The sequence below is a fragment of the Syngnathoides biaculeatus genome, chromosome 3, assembly GCF_019802595.1.
Source record: "Syngnathoides biaculeatus isolate LvHL_M chromosome 3, ASM1980259v1, whole genome shotgun sequence".
In the NCBI taxonomy this organism is placed as follows: Eukaryota; Metazoa; Chordata; class Actinopteri; order Syngnathiformes; family Syngnathidae; genus Syngnathoides; species Syngnathoides biaculeatus.
In genome coordinates this window covers 14,859,562-14,876,520 of record NC_084642.1, presented here as the reverse complement: position 1 = coordinate 14,876,520, position 16,959 = coordinate 14,859,562, and the positions used below count along the sequence as shown (strand labels likewise).

The following is a 16,959-nucleotide window of genomic DNA, read 5'->3' as shown; positions in this document are numbered from 1 at the left end:
ATGCAGAAGGGCATGAGACTCAACGATGGCCATGTCACCTATCTGGCGCTGCTGGCCAGGAAGGACGGTACCAGGCGCGGGTGCCTTAGCAAGAAAAGCTCGGACAACACCAAATGGCACCCCAAGTGGTTCTGCTTGCTGCAGAACATGCTCTTCTATTTTGAGAACGACTCCAGCTCGCGCCCCTCCGGACTCTACCTGCTGGAGGGATGCGCGTGCGACCGAGCGCCCTCACCCAAGCTGCCACCCTCCGCCAAGGAATGCCTGGAGAAGCAGGTGGGTGGCTTTGGAATGTGTGCATAGGATACATTCAAATAGCGAGCAGCATTTTGGTGTCAAAAATCAACTCGTGGTCTTTCTGTTTCCTTGCTGAATCAAAACATTTGAGGGAAAAGAACACAAACTTGCATTCAAACTTTTTGTAGACTGCCACCTGGTGGAAGTGGCTTGCCCGTCCCCTGCAGTTTTGACGTATTGATTGAACTCCTTGTCTTGATATTAATAGCATCCTACCTTGGCAACTGCGTCTCCCCGCTACGTGGCGGCATGATTCTGCGACTAGGGAGCTCACATTGCCACCAAAGCGCTGGGAAAATACTCTTAACGCGTTTCTCCATTCGAAGTTGAACGCAAAGCACTTCTCAGGCAGATGCCGTTGGGAAACTACATGGCTGGTTGCAAGCAAATGCTTTTGGAGGTTGGGGGAGTGTTGATGACGGCGATGAGGGGGTCTTAAAGCAAGCTGATGACGGCACGCGGCCTGTGTAAATGCCGCCTGCCAGCTGCAGCCTTCTGCGGCACAGCCTCGTGAAGAAGTCTGAGCAGAAATCTTCACATGCTCATCACTTTTATCTAGCTGCTAATCACAATCCGAACCTTTTGTTTTTCTCTGCAGTTGTAGCTTGGTTTGTGAATGTTCCAATGTTTTTTTAGATATAAGAGTAGTCACTCAGTTGATTAATATTATTATTATTTTTCGCACTGCTATGAGCCAAAATTTGATACTCGATCACTCGGAATGGAGCAAATAAATTACTGGTACTGTAATACCCTCATACGTGGACAAGGAGAACCACGTTGACTTGCTCATGAACTTTCAGTCATTTGTTGACAGGCACAAAAAGTCAAACACGTCAATACAAAATGAGAACACTAGCAAGGGGCTTCTGACTTCAGCTCGTGATGCCACTCACATGGCCACACCTAACGCATCAATTCTGCAGTATGTATAGAGCTCGTGCACCTACGTCATAAAATCAAGTGACTTTTGTTTACATCGTCATATTGGCGGTTGAACAAAGCATTGTTCAATGCTAAGCCAGTAGGAGACGACACCAAAATATGTCTTATAGCACGATGCCCGGAGTGTTGTCCGACACCGTTGAACATTTAGAAGGTGATAATAAATGAAGGTACGTGGAAAAATGAGAGACACTTGGCATAGAGGACCCATATTTAATGCCAAAGTCGATGTTTTTGCCAATAAGAAATTGGACTGTTAATTCGGTTCTGCTTGTCTTGGACAACTGGATCTACACATGGATCTGTGAGTAAGTCATTGAGATGTACACAGAAAAGTTTGAAAGTGTATAAAAGTCTGGACGCATACAAATACTTTTTGGAATAAATCCGACAGAGTGACGAGTTGACGACTCGTGAATACGGAAGCCTGTCCGGCTGCACGTTAACCTTTGCCGGAATCCATCGAATTTTTCAGATAGTATTCAATACAAATACCAATATTTAAATAAATGACCCCTGGTTTTACACAAACCGCATTCATTAACTATGATTGGGAAAAAAAGAGGACAGGGAGTCGGCTCCTCCACACTGAAGCGTATTGCGGCCACACCCACACACACACCTCGAAACCTCTCTTATTTAAATACGCATTGTTCTCAAATGAGTCCATTTGGCATAATTTGAGATTAAGAATAATTTCTACCTGAATGAAGTGATCACTACACAGTCGTGTGTATTTGGTTGGGCACCAGCCATCACATTTAATTGCCGAAATCCATTGATATTTTCTGGTCTTTTCATCTGGTATTCTATAGAATGTTCTCTTTGAATAGCTGTCTAGTCTGTTGTGACAACCAACAGCACAACAGGTCTCGGGTATTGTAAATTCTCTCCTCCAGTTCACCGTCTCCCACAATGTCGATCAGCTCTTTTTGACCGGCAAAATGGTCAACCTGTGACGTCACGTGCACGAGCTCTGTAGTAATGTCACTTTATTACACCAGTTTACCGATTTACATTCTCTTTTGAATGAATGCTAATAATAAGTTTGCCTTGAAGGGAGTCACTGATGGTGAAATGGCACACACACCTGCCTTTGGTGCAGGCAACGTGGGATTGATTCCCGCTCGGTGATGGTGTTGCTATCTGCCTTGCAATTTACTGGTGACCGGTTCAGGGTGTAGTGCGCCTTTCACCTGAAACTACTAGCTGGGATAGGCTCCAGCTTTCCCGTGACCCTTGTGAGATAAGCGGCTTGGATAATGGATGGATGGATGGATGGATGGACGTTTGTCCTGACAAAGAGAACAAGCCATTACAAGACTTGAGAATGATCAATAGTATGTGTAAATAATAGACCCACATAGGGACTAATCAATTTGTGAAAAAATACATCTGAAACTTCATATCTTCATCTAGTCAAGTTCATATTTTGTCATTAATTGATACCACTGGTCAGTCACCATGTGGGTATTTTATTTTTCACAAATTATTGACCATAGCATCATGGCTTTCTTTCTACAGTAGAATTTTAATGGCTTTAGTTTTTATTTCCTGAAAAGTGATGGTTTTGCCCAATGGCAGCGATATAGAACTGACCAAATTTGGACATATGAGATTCCACCCAACAGTGCTGATATGCAAAACAATATCCTGTTGTGACAAAATGCTGTAATACATAATAAATAATCATTACAAGAAAGAGGAGGTATGGAGCAAACTCAGTCAATACGGGTGAAAACACATAGCCTGTTGACACTGTGTTTTTTTTTTTTATGCAGCTTGCATATTGATAACATCAGTACTCTGTTGCAACGGCCCTTTCGAACTTGGTTCACTGTCAAGTATACGTGTCTCCCACAGCGTGTCAGGACTCGACTGTTTTGATGGAGTGGGGAGAAAATATGAGCTGATGACATGCAAGGTGACAGCTGCTCATGGGAGCTGCTGCACTCCATTAATTTCAACAGCGATTTAATGCATTTGAAAGGCTTCAATTAGCATCGCGCTGTCTTCTGATTCACCACGTGTCTCGTGTCATGCGTGCTGTGAAGATTCCTGTTTTATGAGTGAGTGTGTGTGTGTGTGTGTGTGTGCACACTGGTGTTTGTTCTATGAGATAATGATTTGGCACTATTAGCAATAACGACTTTGGTCAACAAGCCCTCATACCAAGTAAAGTAGGCCTAGCATACTCCCGTAGCTATAGTGCACATGTACTGACAATTGGTCAGAATTCAAGCTTTTAATCCCATTCCGGTAGAAATCAACAAAATCCAGATTATTGGACGTTTCTTGAATATTATCTTGATTATTGTCCTCTGTGAAGTGTGTTAAGAGGTTTTATTTTGCCTTGCCGATCTACATGAAAAACAATCAGCCTGAAAATGCAAAATAGTCAGCCTGTTTCATATTTACAATGCCAAATGGCCAACACTGACTTCAGTTGAGCAAGGGACAGGTGACGTCAAACTGAACAATAGCCAGGGAGCAAGTGATTGGAAGCTTGGGCTATTGCTGGAAACAAATAGGTGGTTCGATTGTTTCAAAACATGTCTCAAAAATCATTCATCAAGTTAAAAAGGACGTAGAAGTGATGAGAAAACAGTTAGCCTAGCTCGTATATCGACCCTTTCGAGCATTTTTTTTTTTTTTTATGTCAGTGAGATCCATTTAAGGTCCTTGTACTAGTACATGTTTGGTCCTCACGAGTAAGGCAATTCCGTTCAGTGGACATCCAGTGACTTCTCAAAAAAGTCAATTCATCCAACTACATTGTTCGACATTTACCACATTTTGTACAGTAAAATAAAGTAATTGAAAGTAATTATACAGTCATTGACCACAGTTTCCACAGCATTATGGGATTTTGGTAGACGTCCCACAGAGTTACTGTGTTTTGTAGGAGAAGCAACATGGCTCCAAGCATGCATTGCACCATGAAATGTTGAAAAAACTCCTTAATGATTCCTGAACAATTGGGATTAATGTAACATGGATGACGTGTGTTTATGTAACCCGTAGTTCATTGAACGTGCATCTTATTTAACTCTTGTGTTATATTTATACTGCACCTTCTTTTAATGAAACCCTGGTTGTGGCTTGTGTGCTATGGAGTGACCATCCCACATCCTGGTCAGTTCAGATAAATGCTAAGTGAAGCTAAAATAAGGATTAACTGGTGATTTAGTGAAAAAATATTTTCTATGTAGAACTTGCATGGTGGATGATTCATAATGATGTGGTTTGTTACATTTGCTACTGGAGTGTTTGACTATGTGACAAGTATCGTGAATTCAGAAAATTATCAAGAGAGTGAAATGTCTTGCCCAGTGTAAGAAAACATAATTTAAGGTGAAGATCACGGGTCCTCCAATAAGACAAAGACACGAAGCACACATCTAAAAGAACACAAAAATGTCAATGGACTGTTTTAAAATGGCCAACAATGAGTCCTGATCGCAATCCAATTAAAAATCCTCAATTTGGGAACAGAACCCTGCAAATGTTCAAGAGCTTGAACAAATTGCACAGAAAGAGTGGGAGAAAATATCACCGGATGAGTGTTAAAAGCTTATCGATGAATACAAGAAACATTTGGAGGCCATCCACACTGCCAAATGGTTTGGAACCAAATATTGAAACATTTATTCTGAAGATAATATACAGGTGCCAATAATGGTGACCACACCTGGATCAAGTGGCGCAAGACTCCAGTATCCAATTCAGGCAATTCACCTGCCACTTTCATTTATAGTTTTTATTTGTGTCTCTTTTTACAGTAACTGACCTGCAACAGTGTTATTAATAAATTATTTTAAAAACCCTATGAAATGTCTAACAGTACCGTAGTATTGTATAGTTTTTCACTTGTACTACTAACGACAACTAATTACCACACAATTTTGGCTCACTAGTAACATGTACTTATCTTACCCTACTATTATACCAAAATTGACTCACGAGGACAAAGTGACCTAGTATGTGCACTATGCACTGTTCGACATTTTACAAGTTTTTTTTTACTGTTTATTAACTTACAAGTATATTGTTACCACGACTAAGATGGAATCCCCTTGGACTTTGATGTTCGCAGATGATATTGTGATCTGCAGTAAAACCAGGGAGCAGGCGGAGGAACAATTAGAAAGATGGAGGCACGCACTAGAAAGAAGAGCAATGAAGATTAGCCGAAGTAAAACACAATGTATGTGGATGAATATGAGGGGCGGAGGAGCAAGAGTGAAGCTCCAGAGAGAAGAGATAACGACGGTGTACTACTTCAAATACTGTACTTGGGGTCAACAATACGGAGCAATGGTGAGTGGGGTAAGGAAGTGAATAAACGGGTCCAAGCGGGGTGGAACAGTTGGCGGAAGGTGTCTGGTGTTCTATGCGACAGAAGAGTCTCTTCTCGGGTGAAAGACAAAGTTTATAAAACAGTGGTGAGGAAGGCCATGATGTACGGATTAGAGATGGTGGCACTGAAAAAATAACAGGAAGCAGAACTAGAGATGGCAGAAATGAAGATGTTGAGGTTCTCGCTCGGTGTGAACAGGTTGGATAGGATTAGAAATGAGCTCATTAGAAGGACAGCCAAAGTTGGATGTTTTGGAGACAAGGTTAGCGAGAGCAGACTTCGATGGTTTGGACATGTCCAGAGGCGAGAGAGTGAGTATATTGGTAGAAGGGTGCTGAGGATGGAGCTGTCAGGCAAAAGAGCGAGAGGAAGACCAAAGAAAAGGTTGATGGATGTTGTGAGGGAGCACATGAGGACAGTGGGTGTTAGAGAGGAAGATGCACAAGATAGGCTGAGATGGAAAAAGATAACACGCTTTGGCGACCCCTAACGGGACAAGCCGAAAGGAAAAGAAGAAGAAGAATGGTGCCATGTTGCGGCATCAGTTTTTCAGCAAATAGTGGAGGATAGCTTATAAATGCAAAAAAGTGATTACCCTATTCGGCAGGGAAACACTGTGTGAATTAATTCATTAGACAAATTAGTCTTCAGTAATGAATATTTAAAAAAAAAAAAAAAAGGTCAGTAAGTAAGCAAAACAGCGCCGTCTGCTGGAGCTGTCACCTGTGCTCGTGAAGTCAATACACGTCTCGTCGTTGTCGCACTGCTGAAATGCGTGCTGATGCGTCCACCTCAGGTGAAATGAGGACAAGAGGACAAAGCAGTAGACCAGCTCCACAAAGATGGCGACTTGAGTCAATGAGCGAGTTTTGGAGGTCATGTGACGTGACAAAACCTGTTCCATATACAAACGCAGCCGGCGCCTTGGTGAGCGTGTGTGCGCGTGGTGGCGTGTTTGTGAAACGCTGCCGGAGGAAGGGCCTTGTGAGTGGATCTTATCAGTGTGTGACAGGAGAGGGACAATGCAGCGAATCGATGCCAGGCCTGCTGCCACCTTGCAGGCCAACAGTGCTTTTTATAGCCGCACTCACTCAAATAAAAGACAAACAACAACAAAAAGCATCTTTCCCCTCCATTAGCTCTCCTTTCTCAATGTAGTCTTTGTAGTGTTCCACTTTCATATTCCCAATTTAGGACGCGAGCTACGTTTAAGACCGCTGTTACTATGGCAACCGCTATTTGCATCGGTAAGAAAAAAATGTACTTGAAGGGGCCACCAAAATGTGAGAATATGAGTTGTTATTGCGCACTTGGAGACTAGAAAAATGTGACAAATATGAGAGGAGTGTGACGGAGAATTGTGGGAATGCAAAAGTGGGTCACATAAAAAAGAACGATAATATGTAAAGCTAAGTTTTCACGTCATCAAAATAACATTATTTTACTGACTGATTAATAATTTGCTCTTTAGGAACTTAAGGAGTCCAGTGTTCCTAATATTTTGACCAACTGTCTGTCTTTTTGCGTCTAAATCTACATATTCTGTGAAAAAGTATTTGCCCTCTTCTCAAATTCTTAACCTTTGTCGCCGTTTCCCTACTTTAATGTTGAAAAACATCAGACAAACGTGTATATCAGACAAATAACCCAGTAAATATGAGAATCAGTTTTTAAATGTTGATTTCATTTATTAAGAGGACAAAAAAAACATTCAAAGCCACCTGGCCCAGTAAACCCAATAAATTGATGGGCCACACTCAGCAGCAGAAACCGAAAGCAAACATTTTCCATAACTGGCAGTCTTCAACAGGTGAGGAGGTATTTTTGGCTAACTCTGCAACATTAGAAGATTTTTAAAATCATAATACAGCATTTCAATCAGATTCAAGTCCAAACTTTGACTCGGGCACTCCAAAGCCTTCCTTCACACTTTTTTTTTATCTTCCCATTTTAAACCACATCCACTGATGGTGTAGCGATGGATTCGCCTGACTTCGGTGCAGTCAGCGTCAGTTTAGTTCCCACTGTGAGACGGTGTGAATGTGAGTGGTTATCCATGCCTGTACCTGCCCTGCGACTGACTGCCGACCAGTTCAGGGTGTAGTCTGGCTCAATTACTTTTTCACACAGGTATCGTTTCATTTTTTTTTCTGAATAAATGTCACAATTTAAACATGCATTTTATATTTATTAGTGTTATCATTGTCTGACATTTATACTTGTTTAATAATCTTAAACATTAAAGTGGGGGGCGGTACGGTGGTTCAGCTGGAAAGCGTTGGCAACACAATTCTGAGGTCCTGGGATCAATCCCAGACCCGCCTGTGTGGAGTTTGCATATTCTCCCCGTGCCTGCGTGGGTTTTCTCACATCCCAAAAACATGCAACATTAATTGGACCTCTAAATTGCCCCTAGATGTGATTGTGAGTGTGGTTGTTTGTGTCCATGTCCCCTGTGATTGGCTGGCAACCAGTTCAGGGTGTACCCTGCCTCCTGCCCCTGAACAGCTTAGATAGGCTCCCGCACTCCCCGCGACCCTTGTGAGGATAAGCGGCTAAGAAAATGGATGGATGGATTAAAGTGGGGAAACTATGCAAAAAATAATAATAATTTGAGAAGCGGGAAATTACTTTGTCACGCCATTATATTTATTTATATATAGATATGGATACTATATATTGTCACAAACCTCCGATGCAGCGCCGGACCCAAATGCAGGTCTTCAATGCAGAGGCATAATGTTCAATGCAGTTTATTCTGGAAACTGGCTCATACACGATGTAGCAGTCCGACGAGGCAAAGGTACAGAAACGCTAGGCTAGGCGGGATCCAAAAGACATTCAGCAAGGGTTCGATGACTCTGAAGCAAACTAACTAACTCAACAAGACAGGATCAAACAAAAGGGCACAGAATCGCTGTGCCTAGGGTTACTCTCACTTATGCGTAGAAGCGGAGAGTCCCACTGTCAGTGAATGCAACTCACTAACGCAAGGCAACGAACAAAAACTCTAACTTAAATGCCTGTGTAATTACAGTCCCAAAGCTGGTGTCACTGCCCGGAGCAGTGTCATGGCCACGCCCCTCTTGGCAGTGGCCAAGCCTTGCTCATGACATATATAGAGGTAAATTAATAGTAATGTATATAGGTGTCCAAATATGTCCAGAAAATATGAGCTATCAAACAAAGTCCAAAAGGTTTCACCCACTAAACTTTTAAAGCAGGAGGCAGTTGCTAGGCAACCAGTATACATAAGATGGACCAGTTTCACTATAAATTCCATCCATCCATCCATGCATCCGTTTCCCAAACTACTACTCCTCACTAGGGACTGTGTAGGGATTGTTACTCCGAATAAAACATTTATTACATATTTTGATTGGCGCTGTGCTCATGCTAATTGTCATTATGTCAGTTTAATATTATACAGCATTTGAAAAAGGTAAGGATTTGGAGAAAGTTAGGACATGCTAACATGGAAGGAGCACAAAGTGCGTTATTGACAGACTCCTCATCATCTTCAGGAAATATGGAATGTTATTGCCTCCCTCCATGAATGATTCACGCTTGGCATTTAGGGTGCATGAAAAACCAATAGTGGATTTTTAAGGGGTCATTTACATTTGCGCCTCCACCACAAATAGACTGTCTCGAACAGTCTATTGTTACGGCTTTGGGGTGAGAAACCTTTAAGAAATTAATTTCACGTGATTTTGACTAAAAGAGGGAGGTTTAGAGTTTTGTTGAATTTGATGTGAAATATAACTCACTGCAATTAGTGATAACTGCTATCAATCCCATTTTACATGTGCAAAATGTTCATAAAGGGGCATCTCAATAAATAAGTGTGGACAAACTTAATTTATTTCCATTTTTCAATTGAAAAAGTGAATCTCTTATCGAGTCACTGCACACTTGGTGAAATATTTTGTAAATTTTTCATCCATCTTGCCTTTCGTCCATCTATGCAACTGTTTTCTATCCCACTTATCCTCACTAGGGTTGCAGGTATTTCATGATTTTATACATTTTTACATTTATAATGACAATATCCTAGAGCAAATGAAAAGCCCCCCAAACTCAAGAATTTTGAATATATATCTATATATATATATATATATATATAGATATATATAGTATATTTTTTAAAATGATTATTGGCGGCACGGTGGATCAGTTGGTAAGGCGTTCACAGTTCAGAGGTCCCGTGTTCAATCCCAGACCCGCCTATGTGGAGTTTGCATGTTTTCCCCGTGCTTGTGTGGGTTTTCTCTGGGCGCTCCGGTTTCCTCCCACATCCCAAAAACATGCAACATTCATTGCACACTCTAAATTGCCCATAGGTGTGATTGTGAGTGCAGCAGTTTGTCTCCATGTGCCCTGCAATTGACTGGCAACCAGTTCAGGGTGTACACCGCCTCCTGCCCGTTGATAGCTGGGATAGGCTCCAGCAGTCCCGCGACCCTCGTGAGAATAAGCGGCTAAAAAATGGATGGATGAAGCCTTCTGAAAAGTATGATTTTAATCTCTTGGACGGAGGTCAATGAGCCATAAAAATTTAGTCAATTAGGAGTGATTTAGAAAAATATGATTCAAGCAAAAGTAAAAAGTATTCCTCCACATAAATAAACTGTAAATGTTCAGTGAAAAAAATACTCGAGTACTGAGTAACTGATGAGTAACTTCTAATATATTTTATTTTTTTAAATCACCGCATTCTGTTCAGATAGACAGAAGTGACAACAGTGTTTTTAATTTGTTGTGAAAAAAATGGAGGAAACTTCCAGATACCGTATAGATAGTGTTGAGTCACTTATTGATATTTACAAGGTGCCAGATGTTTGAGCCGCACCATAGTGAGTAGAATCTCATGAGGGATGCGTGCGCAGAGGAAGGAGATGAACACATACAAAGCTACTACTGAGAAGTTATGAGCATAATACACCTCTTAACCTTATGTACAATTCTGGCAAGAACACGGTGCACAGTTAATGCCAGCAGTTTCTCGGCATTGCTGTTGATGTAGCGGGAGGAATACATTTAGGAAATGTGATCTCTTTCTGTCTCTCTCCGTATGTGTTTTTCTAGTATTACTTTACAGTGACGTTCAACCACGACAACCAGAAGGCTTTGGAGCTGCGGACAGAGGACGTCAAGGACTGCGACGAGTGGGTCGCTGCCATCGCGCAGGCCAGGTAACACTTAGCTCTACTCGGTGGCACTTAAACATGACTTTATTGACCGGAATGGAGCATCAGAAGTGTAACCAAACTGAACTTAGACATTCCCGTGTCTGTGCATGTTCACACAACTCCAGCAGCTCAATATGTTTCAATAATTAGATCCATAGTGATAATTGCTTTCCACGTAAAGTCATGTGAGCAGCTAGTCTCAGGTTAAACTTCACACTTAATTGAGACTTCTCACTATCCATTTCTGTGCCGGGCTTTGCATTTGGTTTTCATCCTCACTAGTTTAATGAAGATTTATTGAATGGTTTCATACTAGCATAGAATGCAGTTTCAGACTGAATTTGAAAATTGTCCAATCCGAGTGTTTAAATCCACCGAACTGCTTCAAGTCCTGATTGTGAACCACTAGACAATTAATAGCACTGGAATTTTAAATTTCTATTTGCAGCATCAGTCCATCTAATAAGCAAGATAAAGCAAATGAGGACACTGAAAGCCAAGCGTTGCAATCACTCGAAATGTCAGCACTGTGCATTTGTGTGGTGAAAGGTCAATTGATTGGCCCCACTGAAAAGTACTTTGATTAGTGCTTTCTCATAGCAACAAATCTTACTGTACAGGAAGTTAGCCAAAGAGCACAGACAGGCAGACCGGATATCTGCATCATTTCACATCACGCTTTGACAACGGACCGAGGCGTGATTACATGAGCTTGAAGGGGTCCACCGCAGTGATTTCACACTCCTTTTAGCATGGACATCTCATGAACAGAAATATTGCTCATGTAGAGATAGCAGAAATCACAAAATTGTGTTTGGCAATATGATTGGCTTTATATGTATATTACAGTGGCTTTCTGAAGCCTGTAAATGCGGGCGTTTGAAAACAAATCTTGTACAAACCATCATCTAATTAGTAAAGATGGTTGTCTGAACACAATACTATTTACAATATGTGCTTGAAGCGTTTTCTTGAGAAAAGTGTACATATAAGTCACTCCTACTACATACATCATTCCTCAAATAGTGGACAAATCTAAATATAAAGGCAACAAGGTGATGCTAGAGGAGCTAAAAAAACACAATTTGACTTTCCTATGTATTGTTTAGTGACGTTATTACTGAAACGATTGCTTGTAACCCATACAATAGTCAAACTATTTGTGATCCTCAAACAGTTGCGCTAAATTAATAAGCGATTCCTACTCAGATACAGGACAACTAAATCCTGTAGTGACACCTTGAGGACGGGATGATCTCCTTTGGAAAGATAGCCTTTAAAAACTAATTCTAAATGCAGTTTATTCTTCTTTACAAAGTGCCATCAAAACAGCATGCATTATGGAGGGGATTCAGTCTTTTCTGCAGGTTCTTGTGAAAAGGAATTATTTGGGCAAAGCTGTGATTTATATGCGTATGCAGGTAAACCAAACAATAGGGATCATCTGCTGTTTCTTCATTGAATTAACCAAATACCCATTAAACGTAACAACAATAGGCCCTTAATGTGTCTATTTGTGTGTCACTGTAGTTACAGGAACCTGGCGACAGAGCACGAGACCCTCATGCAGAAGTATCTACACCTACTGCAAATAGTGGAGACGGAGAAAACGGTTGCCAAACAACTTCGACAACAAATAGAGGATGGGGAAATCGAGATAGAGCGGCTAAAATCAGAGGTAACCTGCTCTGCCCGATCTAGCAAAAAAAGTTTTTGTCTAAAATTCAGTCTTCCAGCATACTGGGCAAGCGTTTGACTATACAATAACCTGCCAATCACTTGAGGATTTCTAGAAAGCTTTAAAAAAAACAATTTCTTGAATGTCAGATTGCTTTGCTGCTGAAAGACAACGAGAAGATCCAGTCCAATCCAGAGGTACCTCCAAGCGATGACGACACTGAGATCCAGAAGATCAAAAAGGTGGGCAACTCGTTGTACGGACACATTTGGCTGGCCATTAAAAATAATCAAATGTCCGCAACACAACCCACCTAATGGATTCCCACCACAGGTCCAGAGTTTCCTGCGAGGCTGGATTTGCCGCCGGAAGTGGAAAACCATCATTCAGGACTATATACGCTCACCCCATGCGGAGAGCATGAGGAAGCGGAACCAGGTAGTATTTAGCATGCTGGAGGCTGAGGCCGAGTACGTCCAACAACTCCATATCCTGGTCAACAACTTCCTGCGGCCGCTACGCATGGCTGCAAGCTCCAAGAAGCCCCCCATCACCCATGACGACGTCAGCAGCATCTTCCTTAACAGGTAGTGGGACTGCTCGAGGATCCTTTGCTTAAGGATCCTAACTGAAATCCTGTCCCAACCTTTTTGCTGTGAAAATCTCATGACTGTGTTTGTGATTATTTGCTTTTTCAGCGAAACCATCATGTTCCTCCACCAGATCTTCTACCAGGGCCTAAAGGCCAGGATAGCTAGCTGGCCCACACTGGTGCTCGGTAAGCGAGACGGCGACAATCCTTTAGTCTTGATAAAGTCCATGGTCAATCAACAACATGTTGCCACTGCCCAATGAAAATCCTGTATCTCAACTCCCTGATGATTTTTAACTTTTTGCCGTACAGTAAACCCTTGTTTTGCAGAGGATAGGGGCTGACCCCAGCTGCAAAAAGTGAAAAAGAAGTTCAATTGGAAATGCCATAGATGGCCTAATAATGCAGTGTTATTAACCTTTAAGTAACGGTGGAGCAACACACATAAACAGATAATACACCAATACTCAGATTAATATATTCTTTACTCTCTTGCAAAGAACAACTAATATTAATGGGGCTTGATGGGGAGCTGAGAGGTTTCCATGTATACCGAGTACTTCCATATTATACTGCCCCTAGAGGTCCAAGTCACACATATAATAAGTAGCACAGTGACCATTGAATTGAAGTAAAACATGTTGTAAAAATGGCTCATTTCTTTGTCTTTTATTTATATATGTAATTACTGTATGTTTTTATAAAGTACAACATTATAGAGTGCAATTTTTACTATTAAAAAGATTACTTCTGTTGTTGTTTTGTGGGAAGTTGGTACGGCTTTATGAAATTTCCATTCCATTCCAGCTAATTTAAGATATAAGACCTGAACTGGTCGCCAGCAAATCCATCCCAGGGCAAACCTAAAACAACCAACAATTAATATTTTCAACAAATAGCTGATAAAAAGCTCCAAAAAAGAAAAAAAATTGCCATGAATTGCAGAATCTTATCAATAGCAAACTTTTAACAGGCAGGGATTAACGGTAATGATTATGTACCATAACAACCAATGTTGTTGTAAAGCACTTACACATATTCTATTGCTCCTTAAAAGAGTTACATGGGCGACATGCTGGGTGACCGGTTAGCACATCTGACTCGCAATTCTGAGGACCTGGCTTCAAATCCGGCCTCACCTGTATGGAGTTTGCATTTTAGCCCTGTGGCTGCGTGGGTTTTCTCTGGGCACTCCGTTTTCCTCCTACATCCCCAAAAACATGCATTGTGGGTTGATTGAAGACTCAAAATTTCCCATGGGTGCGTACGTGACTGCGTACAACTGGGTGGCTACCTGTTCAGGGTGTACCCAGCCTCTCACCTAGAGTTAGCGGGAATAGGCTCCAATATACCCTCGACCTTAGTGAGGTGAGGATAAGCGGTACATAAAATAGATGGATAAGTTCCATTCAGTTTTCATCTGACAGTCTTCATACAAGATGGTGGAATAAAAAACAAACTGGAGTGAACTGCTGGTGGACAACAGTGCTCATAGTACGCACACTGAAAGTTGTGCTGTAATTTTGTTATTTAAGGCTTTCTCCTCCTTCTTTCATAACGGTCCACTTGAATAATGCTCTGAGAAAACATTTCTGAAGTGCAAGCCATCTGGCCTGACACTGTTTGTTCAGTAAATCTGTCTCGAGTTGTGCTAGTCCACAAATTGTAAGGAATCTCCACTGCGCTTCTCTGTTGCTCGTAGACAGGCTTTGAATCTGGCTCTTCTGTTGCAGCCAATTTTTTTTTTTTTTTTTTTTTTTTTTGACTGAAACTTTAATCAAGCTCTCAGAACTGAAGATGAGTGTGGTAGAGTCACGCTGGTCTTTGCCAGCTTTGAGCTGCTGGTGAGAGTGGGCATCTTCTATCTTTCAACTGGGTTTTACCTTGAAGGCTTTTCTGTCTGTGACACGCAGCCTCTTGGGTCATCCAGTCCATTCTGTAAAACTGTTTTTCCGAATACTGATGTTTACTTTCGATTGAATTGGTATTGTTACTATTAAATCAGTCTTTCAACACGATTGTTGTATCCTTGCAAAGCTGTCAGACGATACAGAATTTGTTAAGGCTCCACAGATGACCGTCATGCATGTCAGTCGCTCAATCGCCTTTTATGTGACAGTTGTCCATGTCAGTTGCATTCAGCAGCATTACTGAGTGTAGGATGGGTGGAAAGGGGCCTAATGCATCATTGTTTCATGGTTTTTGATTCATAAAACTTTTCAATCTAAAATGTTAAGCAACCCGTTTCAAGCCCAGCTCACAGTCATCCCACTCGGTTTTGAATGATGGCCAGTTTTATTACTTTGATTTCACATTGCAGGTGATTAATTTGTCTCATGCCCACCTTCGGGGCCAAGGTTTAAAACTATCCACCATCACTTTCTTTTGCCGCTTATCCTCACGAGGGCCACGGGGAGAGCTGGAGCCTATCCCAGCTGTCAACGGGCGGGAGGCGGGGTACACCCTGAACTGGTTGCCAGCCAATCGGCACATCGAGACAAAAAGCCGCACTCACAGTCACACCTAGGGGCAACTATAGAGTGTCCAATTAATGTTGCATGTTTTTGGGATGTGGGAGGAAACCGGAGTGCCCAGAGAAAACCCACGCAGCCAAGGGGAGGACATGCAAACTCCACACAGGTGGGGCTGGGATCGAACCCGGGTCCCCAGAACTGTGAGGCCAATGCTTTACCAGCCGATCCACCGTGCCGCCAGGTTTAAAACCATATGTCTAAAATTTAGAAGTGAGGTTTTTCCCCAGTCACCACACAAAGTATGCTTTTGTCTCTCTCAACAGCGGACCTCTTTGACATTTTGCTGCCCATGTTAAACATCTACCAAGAGTTTGTGCGGAACCACCAGTACAGCCTGCAGATCTTGGCCCACTGCAAACAGAACCGGGACTTTGACAAGCTACTGAAGCAGTATGAGGCCAAGCCTGATTGCGAGGAAAGGACGCTGGAGACATTCCTAACTTACCCCATGTTTCAGGTGCGCACAGCAGCACCTCGACAACTGCAATGCAGTATGGACTTTCCATTTTCCCCTCGAATAACACAACATCAGTTGTTATTGCTTCAGCAGTGCAGTTTTTTTTTAATTGCCATTTTGTAGTGCAAACATAAATCTGGACATTCCCCTTTCAGCTTTAGTATGACCTAAAAAATGGATTTCAAGTGCAGAAATTGTAATTACAGCCCTTGCAGCAGGGTGGCAGCCGCTCTATTTCACTTTTATCATCATCATCATCATCATCATCGCATCAGTAAGCAATTATGGCCCTTAATGTGTTGTATCTATTAGGTCATTTGCGTTCGCTTGCCCGTGGTTCTCAAGGCTGGGTAATGAGTTTCAACTTTTTGTGAGGTGGCAACAGTTGCTGAACAACAGCTCTAGTATTTAAGGGGAAAGGGGATTTATTTTTTTTGGTTATCAAAAAGATGTGAGGCTATAGATGCAGCCTAGTAGTTCAAACACCAGATTTATATGGGTTATCCATCAGTTCATTTTCCAAGCCGCCTATCCTCACAAGTGTCGCAGAGCGCTGGAGCCTATCCCAGCTAACTTCAGGCGAAAGGCCGACTATACCCTGAACTGGTCGCTAGTCAGTTGCAGGGTATATTTTAGTCAAACTCAAGAGTGATACCAATCTGTCCAAGTAATACTTTTTTTTTTTAAACCAGTTTGTGTTTCTCTCTGTCAGATCCCTCGTTATATCCTGACCCTCCATGAATTACTGGCTCACACTCCTCATGAGCATGTGGAGAGAAATAGTTTGGACTATGCCAAGTCCAAACTTGAGGAGCTTTCGCGGTACGTCATTGTACTTTCAATCATTCCAATACAGAAACGTTCTCCCAAGAAAAGCTATAATCATCAAACAGATACATGCTTA

General features: G+C 41.9%; 1 protein-coding gene across 1 annotated transcript in view; it reads left to right on the top strand.

Moving 5' to 3' along the window:
• The window catches only part of LOC133498079 (ras-specific guanine nucleotide-releasing factor 1-like), a 33,619-nt gene continuing 16,660 nt past the window's right edge, over window positions 1–16,959 (top strand). Inside the window, exons 1-8 of the mRNA XM_061814494.1 lie at window positions 1–276; window positions 10,691–10,797; window positions 12,325–12,472; window positions 12,622–12,714; window positions 12,806–13,059; window positions 13,171–13,250; window positions 15,862–16,055; window positions 16,768–16,877. Coding sequence (XP_061670478.1) covers window positions 1–276; window positions 10,691–10,797; window positions 12,325–12,472; window positions 12,622–12,714; window positions 12,806–13,059; window positions 13,171–13,250; window positions 15,862–16,055; window positions 16,768–16,877 — 1,262 coding nt within the window. The remainder of the gene's footprint in view (window positions 277–10,690; window positions 10,798–12,324; window positions 12,473–12,621; window positions 12,715–12,805; window positions 13,060–13,170; window positions 13,251–15,861; window positions 16,056–16,767; window positions 16,878–16,959) is intronic.